The sequence below is a fragment of the Drosophila guanche genome, unplaced genomic scaffold (genome assembly GCF_900245975.1).
Source record: "Drosophila guanche unplaced genomic scaffold, DGUA_6, whole genome shotgun sequence".
Classification (NCBI taxonomy): Eukaryota; Metazoa; Arthropoda; class Insecta; order Diptera; family Drosophilidae; genus Drosophila; species Drosophila guanche.
The window spans coordinates 1,650,276-1,668,903 of record NW_022995754.1 but is presented as its reverse complement, the minus strand read 5'-3'; the positions used below and the strand labels follow the sequence as shown (position 1 = coordinate 1,668,903).

Below are 18,628 nucleotides of genomic sequence, written 5' to 3'. Positions count from 1 at the left end.
ATTTGCTGCTTTACTGTCTCTAAAATACAATTTCCGTTGCAAATAAATTAAAAGATCTACCCCTAAAAGACAAATTTAAATGAAAAGCAGACAGAAAGCAGGGAAATCAGAAAAGAGTAAGTGGGAAAATGGGAAAAAAGGCAGCTTGAAAGCTTCGCCAAAAAGTAAAAACTTATTTAATTAAATGTAGTAAAAGTTTTTTTCGCCTCCCCACGAATTGCAAGTGCAGCATGCTGCATGGGCGTGGTTGTGGCACTGCATTAATGAGTGGCGTGGCAGCTAGAGAGATGCAAACATCAAAGTTCCAGCATCATCGAAAGGGATGAGGAGGAATCACTGTCACAGCCAGACGACACACCCACCCAGGACAAAGAGGCGGAAGGGACGACGGGTAGGAGATACAAACACACAAGTAGGAGTTGACTCAGAAACAGGTGTATCTATGGGTGGAAGGAAGGTATACGCATATCGGTGGCAGCCACAAAGCTAAAAAGTTGATTGGCATTCGAGTGGAGGGTTCAATAGCCCCTGAAATGTGATTTTGTGTGTGTGGGCGTCCAGTGAGGCATGCCACAAGCAAAAATAGCAAAGCAAAACACGCAGCAGAGACAAAGAGAGGCAGAGGCAGGGGCAGAGTACAATGACTGCTGGAAATATTCGTCAACAGCTAATTAAAGAACAAAAAGCAACAAAAGAGGCAAGAGAAATTATGATAAAAGTGAAGTGCCGATGGAGTCGATGGGAAAATGGGAAAATTATAGTAAAATTGAGTGGTTTCCAAGAGCTTTTTGTCTGGGGAAACTTGAGTTACATTTGCCTTCCATAAAGCATCATGAAATGGGATTCATTTCAGCAACTAAAGGCTACGATGAAAGAATCTCTCCTTGGAAATACCATGGCAAAAACCGCACAGGCAATGGCCCCAATTCTCTTTAAACCATTCCTTCAATGCTGCTCAAACCATTTCCCCAAAATACTCTGATGAGAGGCACTTTCCAAATTTCTTGTTAATGACGTAATTACCTCAAAGAAAAGCCAAACAAAAGGAGGAACGCAAACGAGGAACTAAGAAGCGAGTGACACGTGGCACAAGAAGTGGCAGCAACAAAGAGGCAGCGGTGGAGTGCAGAAGATGGCAATAGGCGACACAGGCCACACGACGTATACGTGACATTTTGCCATGGCAGGCAGGCAGGCAGGCAGGCAGCACCTCTATATGCCACACACCCCGCCAAATGCCTCTCTCTTGCGCCTGGCTCTTGGCCAAATGTTGAAAGCTGATTCTGTGATTCAATCGCAAAGGAAAATGGAATGCTGAGCAAACGCAGTGCGGAAAATGCAAGAGGAAAAGCGATGTGTTTTCTAGCAAAAATATTTTGACACTTTTTCGGGGCGACAAGCAGCTGACTAATTGAGAGAGAGGGAAAACCCATGTCTCTCTCGTGTCTTTGGAGAATGCCTATAAATAGAGTAAAAGTGCAACAGGAGAGAGGGGTAGAGGGGGAAGGTGTTAGCAGGAGAGGGCGAGGGTGAGAGGACAGCTGACGGAAGAGACTGCGAGTGTCAGCGTATGTTGCATGATTAAATGGCTTACAAATGACGCCACAACGAGTGGAATTCTATGGACCAAAAATAGATGGAATGCTGGCCAACAAAAAGGAGCCCCCCCACAAGGAGGGGCACGTGGCAGCTATTTTTTCTCTTTCGCTTTTTAAATGAAATTCCAAACATTTCAATCAATTTTAAAGTTTATACAAATTTTATTTTAGTTTTACAGCCTGATCGAATTTTATAGGAATTCAAGCGGGAGAGGGTGTGGCAGGGGCATGTCTGTGTGGAGCAGCTCTGACTAAAGGTTTTCATTTAATTAAAATGCATTTGTAACTAATTGAATACCACAAAAAAGCAAACAAAAATGCACTCGGATATGCGGATAAAACTTCATATAAATGGAATAGCTGATAGAAAAAATATAACAGTAGGAAAAGTGTGGGATTAGAATAAATATAAAATAATAACTAGCAAAGAAAAACCTTAAATATTTATTGCATAAAAAATATTACAAAAAAAAAAAAATGAATGGGAAATTGTAGAGGAAATAGTTAGAGGATATGGAAATTGGAAAACATAATTGAAAACCATTTAGGCGGCACAGAATAAAATAAACACAATGCATATTTAATCGGAATTTATGATTCAATCAGCCTCTAAGCGCTTGAACCTTAAACTTTACAATCAACTGTATCGAAGCTTTAAGCATTTGTCAATTGTTTTCCATCTTTAATCTGCCAAGTTCCACTACAACTCGTTTCAAAAATGGCAGCCCGAAATGTATTACAGCTGTTTTTTCTTCATATGCTTTCCATGTGTTTTTCTTATATTTTTATTGAAGGAGAACAAGCTTAAATTTTAATTAAATTTGGGTTTTATCAAGCCCTACATTCTCTTCAGTCTTTGGCTCTGATGAACGATGGCGAAACGACACGCAAAGGCGAAACTCCAGTGTCAAAAAGTTGTGGCCCCGCTGTTTCGTGTGCAAAAACCATTAAAACAGGTGGGCCCCCCCCAGACACCTCTCTTCTCTCCTTTACAATTCCTCCCTCTCGGTGTATCGGTTGCCAACTTCATTACCAAAAACATGCAACTGGTTGACTCATTTTCTTGGCCACTTTTCTTATCCCCCTCGACACATCTTTTGGGCGGAGTAGTTCTGGCAGCCCTTCGTTCCCCTTAATTAAATGAGATTTTTGTTGTTTGATGTTTTTAGCAATAAAAAATAGTTCTATATGGTAATAAAACTCGTGTGAGTGACGCTTGCCCGCATATTTCATGTGGAAATATATTTAAATTTATCCAGAAATAAATGCTGCTGTTTATTTTATGGTTTTTTAATTTTATTATTTGCCTGGTCTGCCGCACAAATGAGGCGAGAATGGGACTTTTATTAGCCATGTTTTGGGCAGAGAAGTGTCAATCGATGGAAAGCCATTACTAGAGGAAAAAATAGAAAATAGTAGAGGAAAAAACCACCAAATAACGTCCTGGTTCCCTATACATTTCCAGCTTGAAAATCTCCCAGTCAAGAGAATTTATGTGTATTTATAATCTCCATTTTAATTCCATTTAAAACTATAATCTTTCCACAAGCATTCCCCTTGAATTAACACACAAAATAATCTTCCATTCGTCGACTTTTTAGTATACATTTCACCAATGCCTGTCTTAAAATGGTTTTCCATCATAACTCTTAATTGTTTTAGCCTCAAAATTTAATTAATTTGACATTGTTTGAGTGGCTTTTCTCTATCTTTGTATGCGTATCTGTATCTGTATAGTATTTCCATGTATCTCGATAATTAAATTGTATTTAAGCCCAAAAAGCAAAGCCACAATCTCTCGAAAAACGAGAGTTGCTGTAATAAATCAAACGAAACGGATAGATAGGCGGCAATTACTACTACTCATAGCCATAATGGGATATTCATGCGTGTGGGGCATGCCTCATATGAATGGTTTCGATTTCCCTGTGTCGAATGCACTGCCTCGCTTCGCATCGCCTCGGATCGCCTGCGGGCTATTGTCTTTTGGGTTCAATGTTCTCTAATAAACACAAAATAATGTTCAATTCGTCTTGAATTAATATCAATTGGAGGAATGGAAGCAGAGTCACACAAGTCGCTCTCTCGGACGTCAAACGGGTTTGATATGGAGACCAAGCGCGGGGGGGGGGGGAAATGAAGAGAAATGTTAGCTCGAGTGAGAGGAATGAAGAGAAATGGGGGGAAAGAGTGGCAGACTGAGAGAAATGGGGCACTAGAGTGCACAAAAAAATCGTTCAATTAAATGCAGTTTTCAGCTGCTTTTGGCATCTTCTCTCATTTATCTCTCTTCTCCCCGCCTCTGCCAAAATATTTGCGCATAAATTTATTATAAATTTACTCTGCAGCCTCTCTTTCCCCTTTCCAATAATATTTTCTTTGCATTTTAAACGTACACATTTGAACACATATTTTAAAATATTTATTTATTTATTTACTCGTTTCTTCTGCCAACGGCGCTGCCCCGTTAAAAAACGAAACAAATAAATTGCAAAAATAAATACTTTTCTGGCAGATTTAAAGTGGCAAATAAAAGAGGAAAAGGGGGGGAAGCGCAGGGAAATTCACTGAATTGCGTGCATCTGATGCAAGTTTAAATTGGTAGCAGAATTTATGGGCGATTTCTCTCCTTGTGTTAAGGATGCACTCGAATCCGAAATCCGGATATATGGAAATAAAATGAAGATAAATTATATGAAACAGTGTGAAATAATCGTATGTGGAATGAACTTAAGGCAAGAAAGATAATATGATGAATCATTTGCATTGAAATTGATTGGGAATCCTCTGAGTTTGCTGGTAAAATTTCTATAATTTTAATTGGTTAACATGTCCATACAAAATTGTTCCATTCCCTTCTAGACATTCCTCAGATCCCCCCTAGTGATTTCACACTTCAAGTGTTTATATTCAATGCAGGAAGATCACAATAAACAAATGAACTTTTAATGGCACTGAAAATTCCGTTCAACTAAAAATAAATTCGCCGTAAAAACAACGTAAAAAATCAATAAAAATGTAAGCAAGGGGCCTTTTGTTTATACATATAATCTCATGGCAACAATATATCTGTATAATTTATTAAAGACAGAAAGAAGGAAATACGCACCGGCACCAAAATTATTGTTGTTAATTTTAGTGGGCTGTTGATTGATTAATTCAGCCATTTTTGAGGCCGATTTCTGTGCTGCTTCGTTTCAGAGAGAAAAAATACGATTTTTCACAGCTTTCCGTAGCTCACGGAACTGTGTGGTTTTTCTTCTTTTGTTTAATTAATTGGTTGATTGTTTAATGCAATTGAATTATTTATTTGGATTACAACTTTCATTTATGGCACACATTTTACACTTTTTTTGGTTTGTTTATTTTTTCACTTTGGTTTTCCTCTTTTCTAAGGCTCTTTCTTTTCGTTGGAAATAGAGATATATGAACTCCTCATGATATATATTATTGTTTTTCTTTGGGGTGTTGTATCCCTCGTTATATCTCCGTAAATGGGGTCAAATATTATCTGCAGACAAAACAACAATAAATCGTTTGGACCACAGACAACAGCCACCACAGGCCACAGCCACAACCTACGAAATCCCCGAACTCCCCCCCCCCCACACAACGGCAATCCCCACCAAAAAAAAAAAAACGACAACCGCCGCAGCCCCAACAAAAAAACTTTGCCGCTTGATAGAATTTTACGGGCTCTCTTGTTACACTTCCTGCACAAGAGGGTGTTGTGGTTTTGGCTAGAGTTTGTTAGTGCAGGACATAAGGAAACTTTTCAGTTCCTTTAAAGATTTAACGATTTTTACAGATTTTATATTGAAAATGTTAGGAACTTAAATCGTTTCAGTCTAATATGGATCAATCAATCGATTGTAGGAATTGTAAAAAGTAGAATTATTTTTTGAGATAATTCACAAAAAACTCAAACAATTCAAAAATGTGAACAAAATTCAGTCGTAAATTATTTTCCTTCGATAAATTCTTAATTTCTTAAGGTTTTTCACTCAATCTTTACACAAAATCTGCCATTACACATTTATGTTCAATGTCCCACAATTTTTTTCAACCAAATCACACAATAAACAATCCATTTTTAAGAGCATCAAGATCTCTGCATTATTTCCCATTAATTCCCATTTGTGAGTGTCGGAGGGGTTGTTATTGTCGTTTCCATAACCGAAGGATGATGGTTGGGGTGGTGGCTGTTTATAATCTTTGGCATTTTTTTAGGGTTTGTGTTTCACAGTGGCTCTGATGAGCAATGAACAATCATGGAAAGGTAAATATTTATTCAGTCACTTGTATTTTTGTATCACAATTTGTCGTTATTTGTTTCTGTTTTTTTTTTCTTTTTGGGAATTATGATAATAAGTGTTGTATTTCACTACGACAAACGAGAGATTTGCCGGGGACAACGACGCACAACCTGCCGCTTGGAGATTCGCACGAGAAATGAGGTCAAACAAGATACGGGACACAAGGACGTCGACTGCGACGGAGACGGAAACAGAGGCAGCAGCGACTACGAGCAGCGACAGCCACGACGTCGTTTTTACGTTACGATAAACGAAGAAGAAGCAGCGCCTTCCTAAAGCCCACACGGCCCACGGCCCACAGCCCACATGAAAGTAGCGCAAGGGCGACCGAGAGCCACCACCCAATGGTTTGAGGGGGTGGCAAAAGTGCCAGAGAGAGCGAACGAGCTTGCAAGCCGGCAACGCTTTGTGGAACGTAAGAGCACAAGTTCCACTCTCACTCTCTCCCACAGAGAGAGAGCAGAGCAGAGCAGGCCCTTAAAAGTGAGGGGTGCTAGAATGGTGATTCTGATGATTCCATCTTACACCGTATTCCGTTACAGTTACAGTTTGTTATGGAATAAAACTGATTACATGATTCGTCGGTGAGCAGGTCGTGTCGCAGGGGCTTTGAGGCGGGGGTTGGGAGAGTGACTTTTGTGGGGTGTCAGAGAGCAGATGTGGCTGCAGAGATCAAAGGGGTGGAGGCGCCACCAGCTCAAGGGGTCGACAGTTGGAGAGCGACTGTAATGAAGACCATTTGCGTCACAGACGACGTTTCTCGATGAGACATGCAAATGCATGCACAAAATAACCGTTACAGTAGCTGATGCAAATGGCACACAACGGCAGCTGCTTGGTGATTGCAAAATGGGGAAAGGGAAGGGGGACTAAATAATATGCGTAAAATTTAACCACTTTATCAACTGATTTATTTGTATTTAGCTAATAAAATTGGTTATTTCTTTCTCCCAGTCGTAGAATCGCACGAGCTCTGGGTTATTTCTTCTCTTTGCCAACTTCGTTGTTCCGTATTTGTTTATTTAATCCCCCTCAAGATCATAACACTATCGCGATCATTATCACGTTTATCTTTCTATCCCTTTTCCCCCTCTTCCACTCTGCTGTTTGCACTTCAAAAGTTCCGCACCCGCACCGCCTTGAACTCAAATAAATTATTAGATTCGTAGACAAACACAGACACATGTATTTATTCAAGCAGATATACGTATTCTCTTCCCACCACTCCCCAGCGATCCAAATTGCCAAATAAAATAGCAAAGAATAGCAACAACAGCAACAAAGAGAATTAGATGAAGTGGAAGTGAAATAAGCAGAAGAGCAGTTAAAGCCTCTCTTAACCTTCAGATTTAGTGTGTGCTTTGGCAAAGGCAAAGCTTAAAAGCGACGACTTGGGTGCGAGGGGAGAGGGATCAAAGACAGAGGGAGAGCCACTCCAAGAGGAGAGAGATTCAATTCTAGAGAGAATCTCGGGATAGTTTCGCACAAAGAAGGGCAAACGGGTACCGTAATCACCAACTGCTTAAACAAACACAAAAGCACAAACACACACGCGAGGCAAATACATAAATAAATAACGGGTGCAGTTAGCGTACACGAAATTATTTAATTTATTTATTATATTTATTCATTTATGTAGTTGTTATAGTTGTTAAGGGGGTTTCGTTCCACTGTTGTTGGTTTTTGCTTCCATGAATTTTGGTGCTGATTTATGAGGCTGCGACAAAAAAAAAACCAAAACAAGTGAGGCCCACACCGCACCGCAACGGAAGGGAACGGAGCGCAGCGGAAGCTCTTCTCACGTAACAAACGAAACGACGGCAACGTACCGTACCGTATGACGTACACGAGATTTCTGTGCAGTTGGAGAGTCACGAGGCTCGGGTGCTGCAGTTAAACGCTCACTAAGCTCCGGCTGTGTGTAGTTGGACAGCCACTGGTCAGCACATGCGAAGATAAAGCGAGGTAGAGACAGAGAGAGAAGTATAGACAGATGCGAGAAAGAGCGAGAGTTTGTGGAACGCGAACGAGAGCGATACGAAGTCGCGTCAGGCACGGCGAACGGATTTTTTGAACCTAAAAGCAGCAGCAGTCGAACACCAGCGGAAAAGCAGCAACAGCAAACAGCAGCAAATGCACTGGCGGCGACAGAGAAGCCAGCAGGGACCGACCGCCTGCAGCTGTTCTCTGCCGCCACCACCCACCACTCTGCTCTGCTGCTTTAGCTGCTGCTGTGGTGAACTTCTCTGCCTCTTTTCTACTACAAATATTCATTCAAAAGCCAAAAGCCAAAAGCAAAGGCAAAAAAAAAAGCGCAGCCGGCAAAAAGTTTGAACAGCTGAAAGACGAGCTTTGCCCTGGACTTACGTCACAGACAACCAACGGCGTAAGCAGCAACAGAGCAGAGCAGCGACGGCGCAGTCAGCAGTAGCAGCAAAACAAAAAGTAAACAAATGTAAAAAATGAAAACAAAAGAAGCACGAAGAGAGAGAGAGAGAGAGGCATAAAGTGAGGAAAAGAGAATGCTGACGCTGCTGCTTTTACAATCGAATGGGGAAGGGAAGAGTGGAAGAGAGGCCCATAAGGAAGCGCTGGCACAAATGAATTATTTAAACAACAATAAAAAAAATCCATTGTTTTATGCAGCAGCCCGAAACAAATGCATGAATCATCGGCCAAACAAAGGGGAGGCATGGATTGTATTAGTGGGAGGTGGGAAGGAGCCACCGTGTATGCAAAGGAATCCACAAGAGTGTAGCAGAGGTATGTAGAAATAAAAGCAAAGAGAGCCAAAGCATCCCACAAAAATACAAAGAGAGGAAGCATAACCGAACGGGAATCAAACGAAGGAATGTGGCCCACATGAAAGGTGTCTTGAAATAAGGTGAGGCATACCCTTTCACAATTTTATAAAGTCACCTTCTGTCGAATTTACCTTGCTGGCATGCAATTGAATAGAGTAAAGAGAGTGTAAGAGCGCGCTCTTTGCGCTGCCTTTGCTCTTTGTAGATAGAAACTCACCATAGGAAGAGGGGAAAACATCATGAATTAACAAAACGAGCATTGGAGCACAAGAGCGGCGCATATGGGAGCATCGCACACTCGTTTTGCTGCTCTATTTTAAATAATTAATGAGCGGCTTGTTCAGTTATTAAAAGCCTGGGAATATCCAGTAGCGGCAGCCAGCAGCAGCACCCCTGCCTCTCCAGCCGCGCCATCACCACGAATTCCCCCTTGTGGCAGGTGGAACGCGTATCAGGAGCCCAGAAATTCCCCTCCGAACCGAACGGAACCGAAATTTGATTAGGGGATTGCCGCCTCAGAGTCCCGCACAACTTTGTGGGCCATAAAAAAAGAAGAGAAAAAGGTAACAAATGTTTAATACCATTCAAATGGGATAAGCTTCACACCCCCCCAATTTGACGACCCAACCCCGCCGAAACCCTTTAACTGAATAAAAACCAAATAAACCTCATCCTTTTTATTCTGCGGATTCTCTAAGTGGACTCATCAAAGGGTAATAAAAAGTGTAGAAAAGGTAATGAAGACAGATATTTAGCTGTTGGATGGCCCTCCCACTGGAGAGAGCGAAGTTTGCGGCACTCACAAAGATGAAGGTGAAATGTAAGCGAAGAAATCTTTAGACTCACGAAATTTGTTAGCGAATTGGTTAAGGCAAGAAGTTACTTCTAAAAACTAATTCTAGTTATTTCTCCTAAGTAAAATCTAGTTCCTTTGATTATTTATATGCAATTTTCCTCTCAAAAAACTTGAAGATTTCCCAACAAAGTGAACCCAACTTAAAGACAGTTTTCCATTAGTATAACGTGATTTTCGTCTATTTCAATAACCTTTTGGCATCATGTTACTCCCATCAGAAGTCGGAAAGTAAACTTGTCAAACCCTTTCCCATTCCATCCGTGCAGGACCCTTTCCTAACCCTTATCAGGCGGCTATCTTTCAAACCACAAAAAATATCAATCATTTCCACTTTCCCGACTTTGCACATCACTTTCTCTCTCTTTCTCTCTCTCTCTCTCTCTCTTTCTCTCTGTCTGTTGCTCATTCAATTACCGTTGCTCTGACTCTCAGCTAATTTGCATTTCGGTCGCCCTGCGGCCCTGTGGCAGGCCGCAACCACAGCCCCCGCACCGCAGAGACCGCACCTGGACAAAAAGTTTTGGCTGTGTGGCTGGAAAATGGTATAAATTTTGTAGTCATGGCCACTGCCCCAGCTCCGTGGCGGGATCCGGATCCACTTGTTTTTCGTGCCCCCAAAAGTGTTGCATTTGTTTAGGCTGTCGAGACACGCACTCCCCACCCCTTCTTCTGGCTAGCCTTTTCCCTCAGGTGATCCCAGGAATCCCGAAGCAACAGTCGTCGTCGTCTCCGTCTCCGTCTCTGAAAACAGTAGGCTAAAAATTGCGTGTGAAATGGTTTTAACTTTGGCTTTTTATCTGCAATGTGGCAGTGGCACGTGAGGTATGTGGCGCGACTGTGTGTGTGTGTGTGTCTGAGTCTCTTCAGAAGTTACGCATACGCCATGCGAGCCCGTTGCCGATGCCACGCGTTGCCACAGCTACCAGTTTTGTCTTGCTTTTTATTGTGTTGTGTGTTCTCCAAGGGGTAAAGGTGCACAAGTTTGTACACTGAGAGAAAGCATGATGGATGCAAGGAGTTTAGTTATTTTTTTAGGAATTTATTGTCCCATGAAATCGACGAATAATCTCGAAGCTTGTATTCTCCAAGGACTTTCTCCCAGTGCTTGTTGCGTGTCCCTTCCTTATACCCTTCTTTACTACCCCATCCTCCTACGAAAAGACAACGAAAAAGGCAAATCTCCTGTGAAACTTATTGTTGTTTCTTTTGATTCTTGTTCCTTTTGCTTGACTTTTTATTTCTTACTTTTGTGTGCTTGTTGAAATTTAATGGAAAGCGACGTGCCATGGTCCCTAAGTCTCCCTTTCCCTCTCTTATCCATACTGTAACTAACGTTCGGAGTATATTTATTCGCTGTAGCACGCTTTCGGTGTGTATTATCAGCTTTTTCCGGTAACTTTCGGAGTAACTTTTTGGGCAGATTCTTCACATATTTGGCAGAACTCCCTTTAGGCCTCCACGCCCTAAACAGACCTTCCCAAATCAGGTAAAACTTTATTTAAATTCGAAAGGGATTAACCATAGCAGAGATGCTGAAACCATCTCCCAGACCAAAAATCCATCTGTGCCCATAGAAGGCCATCAATATTGTGTGTGTGTGTGTGTGTGTGTGTGTGTTTGTGTGTGGGCGTGTCCATAGCTTAATTGACTTTTGAAGTGACTAACCATCCATTCATTCCCATCCCTGCCATGGCCCGCTAGCTACCCCAAAAAAAGAGCAAGAGGCTGTGTGCCACATGTGGAGGCAAGCACACATAAAATCATTTAAATAATAAATGTGCCCAAAAAAAAGTTTATGCCATGGGAAGTGGAACTTATGTAAGGGATATGGGGCACAGTGGTTGGGGGAGTGCGGAGGCTGAACTGAACTGAAGCTTAGAATGTAATCAAAGTTTGGCTAATGAAAACATTTCGAAACAGAGCTACCATGATCCTCTTGGCTTCCATGTGTGAGTGTGGCAGGAGGATGTGGTGCCCATAAAATCAATAAAGTTAAATAACTACGAAAATAACTGAGAAATTGGGCCACAAGCAAGAGAGACAGAGAGATGCAGCAGCAGTAAGAGAGAGAGAGAGAGAGAGAAGGCAACATGGGAGTGCTGAAAGTAAGATGTGTGGAAGTGCATTTAGTTCCCCCTTCAACCCCTTAAGCCATCAAACATTTTATTACACAACTTATTCATAGGATTTTCGGTCTACTTTTGCAGGCGAATATTCGGACTTCCCTCTCCATTTCCCTAGATATCTGTGAGCAGCAGCTGTGCCCATCTCTTGCCTCCTTCGTATCTGTATCTCTCGTAACCATCTCCCACTCTGCTGTATTTTTGCTAATGAGATGGATTAAGGGTCACAGGCCACATTTTAAGGGGGGAACTGCTGCTGCTACCATCCTCTGCCTCTGTACACCACAATATCGTAATAATTCATGTTCATGTCAGACAAATAATAAATATATGCTAAATGTTTGTTTTTGTGTGCTTTGCTGTGGTTTAGTTATGGTTTTATTTTCATCAGAGTACACAAAATGTGGTTCACTTTTCATGGCGACACTGGGATGTGTGCTGGTTCCATGGAAAATGTTTTTATTTTCACAGGGACAAGGTTCATTTTTCATTAAAAGAGCATAACCAAGGGGCATGTGGTTGTGCTGTCGGAGAGGGAAAGCATGGGTTATGATATGGGAAATGCGGAAGGAAATGTACAATTTCCTGCAACGACAGTTGTTGAATTATTATGTGGCATGGATATTTAAATGAGATTAAAGCGAAAACCAACCAAAAATATAAATAAGCCAATTAGAGTAAACATTTTCTGATTGAATTGAGCTGGGATTATTGTTTAATGATAAACTCTTCCTTTGTCTAGTCAAGATCATACATTTCCCTCTCTGCCAGCAATCAAAACTCAAAAGAACTCAAATTCTAAACAATAATTAAAGCACTTTCCGCCCCACGAGGGTGCAGCTTTCATTTTACTACATAAAGCCATAAACATTCCGAATGTGCATTATCCACACATTTCGATTTCCTTTGCAGACAGCGCAGAGAACTCTCCAGCGATGCTCCAAGCGGCCATTTCCCTCTCGGGCATTTCCCTCTTTTTATTTGCCAAATGAACCAATCGACCATGAACCAGTGGGTCGCCGGCTCATGTCTCTCTTCAAAGCACTGGCGGAATCGGAATCGCTTCCACTTTCAGTGCCCCTCACCCTCCCTCTATCTCTCTCTGTCCCACAGTCACACAGAACAATCGACAATGAGAGAAGCACACACTTCCGGTCTCACTTTCATTCAATTCTATATCATGCCCTCTGTCTTTCCTCTGCTATTTCTCCTCTTCCCATGCTGCTGCTGCTGCTGCTGCTGCTGCTGCAGTTTTATTGCAAAAGAGGGAGAAAAAAACACAAAAACAAACAAACGAAAAATCGCATAAAATGCAAAACGTTCGCGCGTTCCGTTCGCTCTCCACTAAAAAGGTCTATAAACATTTTGAGTCATCAACTGCGTCTACCCCCGCCTCTCTCTCTGCTTTCTATCTCTTCTGCTCCACCCCACCTTTTGCGCTTCACCACACACTACAGACAGAGTATGTGCGAGAGAGAGAGAGAGAGAGCGCGAGAGTGGGAACCAATTTACAGCCATGCAAAAAAAAAACGAAACCAAAACAAATTGCGGGAACATAAAGAAAGGGATTGCGACTGGGGGATACCTCGGATTCTTTTCTTTTATATGTGGAATGGGGTAAATGTTTATTAAAACCTTTAATTTTCTCTAAGTTAAAATAAAATGTAAAATAGTTATATAGTTAATAATGGCTGAAGCAATATCTTTCTTCTAATCGTTTAGTCAAGCACAGGCTCTCTTCTTTCCCTCTTCCACCCAAAAAACCTACCCTGCAAAACTCCACAAAAAATTACATTCCAGGGTAGCCCACGCAAAAGCCAAACAGAATTAAAAGCAAACAAACAGCACGCACAAGCATTTAATGGAGGCCACATGTGGGGAGCAGCGGAAGGGGAAAAGGGCAGGCGCAGCAACAGAAGAGGGCTATGTTGCAGGGCACACATAAACATGTGTGTGTATTTCTATCTCCCTCTCTGTGTTTTTCAATTGAACTTAAATTCAATTTGAAATTTGAATAAAAAGCACAAAACGGAAATCATTTGCCATTCAACTACACCCCGCCTCCACCCCGAACTCTTATGGAAAGTGTGGAAAATGTCTCAAGTGTTTTAATTGCCTGCAACAACAACTAAGCCGATAGGCAAAATCCTAGAAATAGTTTTTACAGCAGCAATTGGCAGCATAACTAATTTGAGGGCAAAACTCTCCTTAAAAATGGTCGAAATCCAAAGTGGTTGGATATGAAAGCCAAAGTAGAATTCCACTCTGTAGTGTGTGGAAAGTGGAACCATTTTAGTACCTGTCTCAAGTATTTTAATTGCCAACTAAATTTAGTTCACAAAAAACAACCCAAGCAAATGGATTTGCTCCAACTAATTTGCCATGCAATTTTCTGCACAAGTTTTCATTGCAAAAATGCTTTGCCATATTCTTAGACAATCCAACCTAATTTCCACAAGTTTAAACTGCATTTTCTATGCAATTTAAATTTTCCATACATTTTAATTGGCTGCGAAAATCAAATTTGCAGGGAAACTAATTTGAGGAGTAAACTTGGTTTTTGCTCTGCCATTTCTGCAGTGTGCTCTGTAGTGTAGTGTCAGAGGTTGTTTAGTGTAAAGTTTTGGGGCTATAAAAATTTGCATAATTAGACAAAAGACCCGAGACTTTGGAGTTTACAACTAAAGTTGAAGGGGAAGCACCGGGCAGGAGATGCCAAGAAAATTAACTTCCTTTTCCTGTGCCACTTTCCAAGGGAAGCTCATATTTACGTCCCCTCTTTCTTTTCTCGTTTTCACCCTCTTTTTACCAAATCTTCTTCAAAATATGTTCTCCAAACATTTTTTCTTTTGTTTCCCTCTTCACACATTTCACATTTAAGTTTATTTTTCGATTGAAGCTGCAACTTTTTGTGGCTAACAAATCTTTTCTTGTTTATAACAAACAATAGGACGACTGCTTGGGGGAAAATTCTGTAGAAAATCTGCTTTTTAGAGACTTATGGACCCTTGGAAGAGGGTGGGCGTGGGCTGCATCTGTTGATTTATCTGAATTTTCTATATGCAGCCTTCAGACTGCAAAAATTATGTATTTCTCCTGTACAATTTATAAACTTCGAAATGCTCTCATTCTCTCTGTCTATCTCTCATTCTCGTGCTCATTATACAACTCTTATATCCGCTGCTCTGAAGCCCACTTTTAATTGGAATTCGTTGCACATTAAAACCACAAACTTCCTCTCTCTCTCTCTTCGCTATCACAAATTTTCTTGGAATCGCCTGTCGTTTTGATTAATGAAAGATTGCTCGAACCGAAATATATGAGAAATTATGGCTTAAATAACAGAGAAATCGAGGGGAGCAAGGGACAGAAGTGGAGAGTGAGAAACATACATAATGACGCGTAGAAGTTTTGATTTGGATTAAATTATTATTATTGATATCCAAGGCACCACAGGAAGGCAAATGCTCGTTGAATTCCCGATTTAATTAAGCTGTGGGCAACATTGTGGCTAAACAAACATTGATGACATCATCAACGATAGCAGGGGAACATTATGAATGAAAATTCGTACAGAAATGTATTATAAAATCATTGAAAATTAAGCAAAAGCAGCAAGTCTTCAACTTGATTATATTTCGAACATAAATTCCTGCAGCAGAAATCAGTCAGTCAATCCTCAAGAGAAGGCTAATAAATTGTTGCTTCATTTTACCATTTTCCAATCAAAAAGTAAGTGAAAAAGCAGCCACAAATTAAGCACCAAATGAAGGCAGGACAAAGATGGAAAATGCAAAATAAAAAATGTAAAGAGAAGATCCCCAAGGAGGAGGCCAGCAAATTAAAAAGTTTCCCACCCGCTCTCTCTCTCTCTCTCTCTCTCTCTCGCTCCCGGGCGCACAAAAGGGTTAAGTGGCTTAAATGTTGGGGCAGTGCAGGGCAGGGCGTGGCATGGCCAATAAAACCACGTGAGTAATGTGCCAAATGTGCGGCACCAGCGAGCGGTTCGCGCTGCAGGTCATAAATTGATTGAACCCCCGAGAACCCGGAGGCCGAGGAGGAGGCGAAGGAAAATTGATGCACCCAAAAGAAAAGCGTGGAGAAAAGGGTGAAGCTTGGGTGGTAGTCGAAGCTGGTGTTACCCTGGAGGAACATTTGCTGGAAGGTTTGAAAGTTAGCAAAAAATTCGCTAAATTAAAACATAGAAAAATGCACTCAAAAAGTCGAACAAAAAATTAACAATTGCAGCGTGACACATGCCACAGGGCAGTTGGCAGGGCACACAACACTTTATGCCTGATGCCACACACTCCAATGAGCAGCAGCAGAAAGCAGCCAACAGAAACCACAAACAGAGTTCCGACAGAGGGCAGAGCAGAGCAGAGCAGTGCCCACGTGGCGTATGAGTGACGTGAATTTATGTAATCTGTCCCACAGGCGGAAGAGCAGAGGAGAACTAAGAGGCGGAAGTGGGCGACAGGAGGAAGGGGAACCCTTGCCACAGGGGTATTGCTTAACCTGCCACGTTCTAATCAGTGAATGCAACTGCAACAATGTTGCTGCTGCTGCTGCCACAAGAGGGGGAGGGAGGAAAACCAGTTTCCATTGCATTTGTTGTTCACCTTCAGCGTCCTTTAAGCCAGTTACAGAACAGAACAGCAGGGCAGAGGGGGGGAGGAATCGCCTGGACTGGACTGCCCGTGGGCACATCCACCCGACCGTCAAGCCAATGTTGCATGCCACATACACACATAGAAACAACAAGCCAAAGAACAACCGACAAGCACCAAAGAGAACAGAGGGAGAGAGAGAGAGAGAGGACGCAAAACAAGAGCGAGAACAACAGCAGAACAGAAAACAAGTGCTGTGGAATGCCACCGATTGCCCACCAATTCGTAATGCTAGAGGGAGCAGAACCTTTTAGATACCCTGTAAAATAAACGGAACAAGGAATGGGTAAGATTTTGGCGGGGAGAGCTCTGAAGATTTTGAGGGAATTTCACGTTAAATCTGGAGAGAAAAAACACTCAAAAAGTATTTTCTATAAAATATTTAAAATTCTTGAACTTAAATTTCCAAAAATGTCTTTCATTTCTTCACACTTTTCTATCCCTCAAGCAGTTCCCTTCCCACTGAACAGCATACCCCCACTAAAGTGCATACCCTGTAAATCACAAATCAGCAACTGCATTGGCCAAATGCTTGGCATGCTCCGCTCCAACTGCTGGCTGCTGCTGGGCTGCCACACAGCTTGGAAAACTCACAATTTCCATGGAGTTGGAGGATAAATTTAGAGACTGCCAGGCAGGGGGTTAACAGTGGGGCAGGCAGGCAGGGTACAGCGCAACAAAAAGGTGGTTTAAGGGGTACCAATGCTGGCGGTACGCAGCTGCAGCTGTGTCTTGTCTGTCTCTGTGTGTCTCTCGCTACTTCTATGTGCACTATGTGGGTAAACCAGTTGGAGTGGCAGGCAGCAGCCAGCCTGCTGCGGGCGACTCTCATTCCGCCTTGATTTCAATTCCAAATCGGCGACAAACACTTCACGACAAGAGCAAGAGACAGAGAGAGAGGGATAGGGAGAGGGGGAGAACGAGTGGGAGCGCGAAAAGCGAGCTCTGGCTGCAATTACAATTCAATTAATGCGCTTATGTGCCATTCTTCTTGATTCATTCTTTTGGGCTTTTTATTCATTCCTCATGATTCCCCGACTCTCCACCTCCTCCTCCACCATCCACTTGTCCTTCTTTACAGCACTTGTTCCACTCTTTCCACACTGCTTATTCTTTCTCTTTTCACAGTGTAGTAAACACATGATAAGAATGAGAAGAGGAAAGAGCAGTCTAGAAGAAGGAGAGACAGAGAGGCGGAGGAGGAGGCTGTCTGAGTCCAAGAACTTGGAAATTTAATCGCCGTCGCAAAAGTTAAACGACCGCGCAAGTTGCTTAAGACATTCGCTGGTTAGCGAGAGAGCGGCAGAGTGAGAGAGCGGGGATATAATGGGTGTAAGCAGAGAGTAATGTGCATAGAGTGAGCGGTGGATTACAAGGCGGGGAGTGTCTTTCAATGGGCGTTAGGTAGGGCTTTTGCCGCAGGAATGGCAATGGGAAGTAGGAGCAGCAAGAAGCAAGTAGGCAAAAAGTAGGCGGTGTGGCATGCCACATAATCAGCTCATGTGTGAGCGGTACCATACCGGCGTTGCAGCGTTGCCATCTCAAGAGTTTGCTGCCAAGAAGGGAAAAACCACTTCCTACACTGCCCTGGCCCTGCTCCTGCACCGCCTTTAACTTGCATCCTTATGGCTGCCATTTGCCATGGGTGTTGTTTTTCAGGTTGTTAGGGGGTTTGGCTTCGAGTGGGGGTTTGGCGTTTGCACAATCAACGGTTTTAAATTGCATTTTATTTAATTAAGACGCAAACACACGTACACCAGAGAGAGCTTTGAGCAGGTTTCACAGCGAAATGGAGACAGAGAAAGAAAAGTGTTTCCCCCCTTCGTTTTTGTATATTCTTGCGCAAAACTTTGTATATTTTTTCTTGTATTTTCCATTACATTTTGCCTCAAATAACAAGCAAAGTTCCTACGTTCAAAAGCCAAAGTTGAAAGTCGGAAAGGAAAAGAGGAAAAAGAAAAGCTTCTCCGCGAAGATTTGTTTTGTGGGATCATTGCATTTGCTTTTGTTTGCGGATGGGCGGAAAAACAACTAAAGACAAACTTTTGGAATTGTTAACGATTAACACGGGGCGGTGAAATACCTGAGCGGGGAGAATCGCTAAAGGCGAAGTTCTACAATTGAACAAAACTATTGCACTGAAACCAATAAAATCAGTTTAAGAGAAAAGCCCAGGAACACAGAAATTGAGAAGAATTCTTAATGAATTATCATGCAATGTCTCAAGGGAATTAGGGGGAACATTAAAATGCAATGTTTAT

The 18,628-nt window shown here is 42.1% G+C and overlaps 1 protein-coding gene across 6 annotated transcripts in view; it reads right to left on the bottom strand.

The window, feature by feature from the left end:
* Positions 1-18,628, bottom strand: part of LOC117588846 (cyclin-dependent kinase 14) — a 104,880-nt gene that overhangs the window by 59,610 nt on the left and 26,642 nt on the right. For 2 of the 6 annotated variants that reach the window (XM_034280345.1, XM_034280346.1), the window contains exon 1: positions 4,708-5,109. The exons of the other annotated variants lie outside the window; for them this stretch is intronic. In XM_034280345.1, the coding sequence (XP_034136236.1) occupies positions 4,708-4,765 (58 nt within the window). In that variant the 5' untranslated portion in view covers positions 4,766-5,109. Of the gene's footprint in view, positions 1-4,707; positions 5,110-18,628 lie in introns of those variants that run through there. 6 annotated transcript variants of the gene reach the window in all.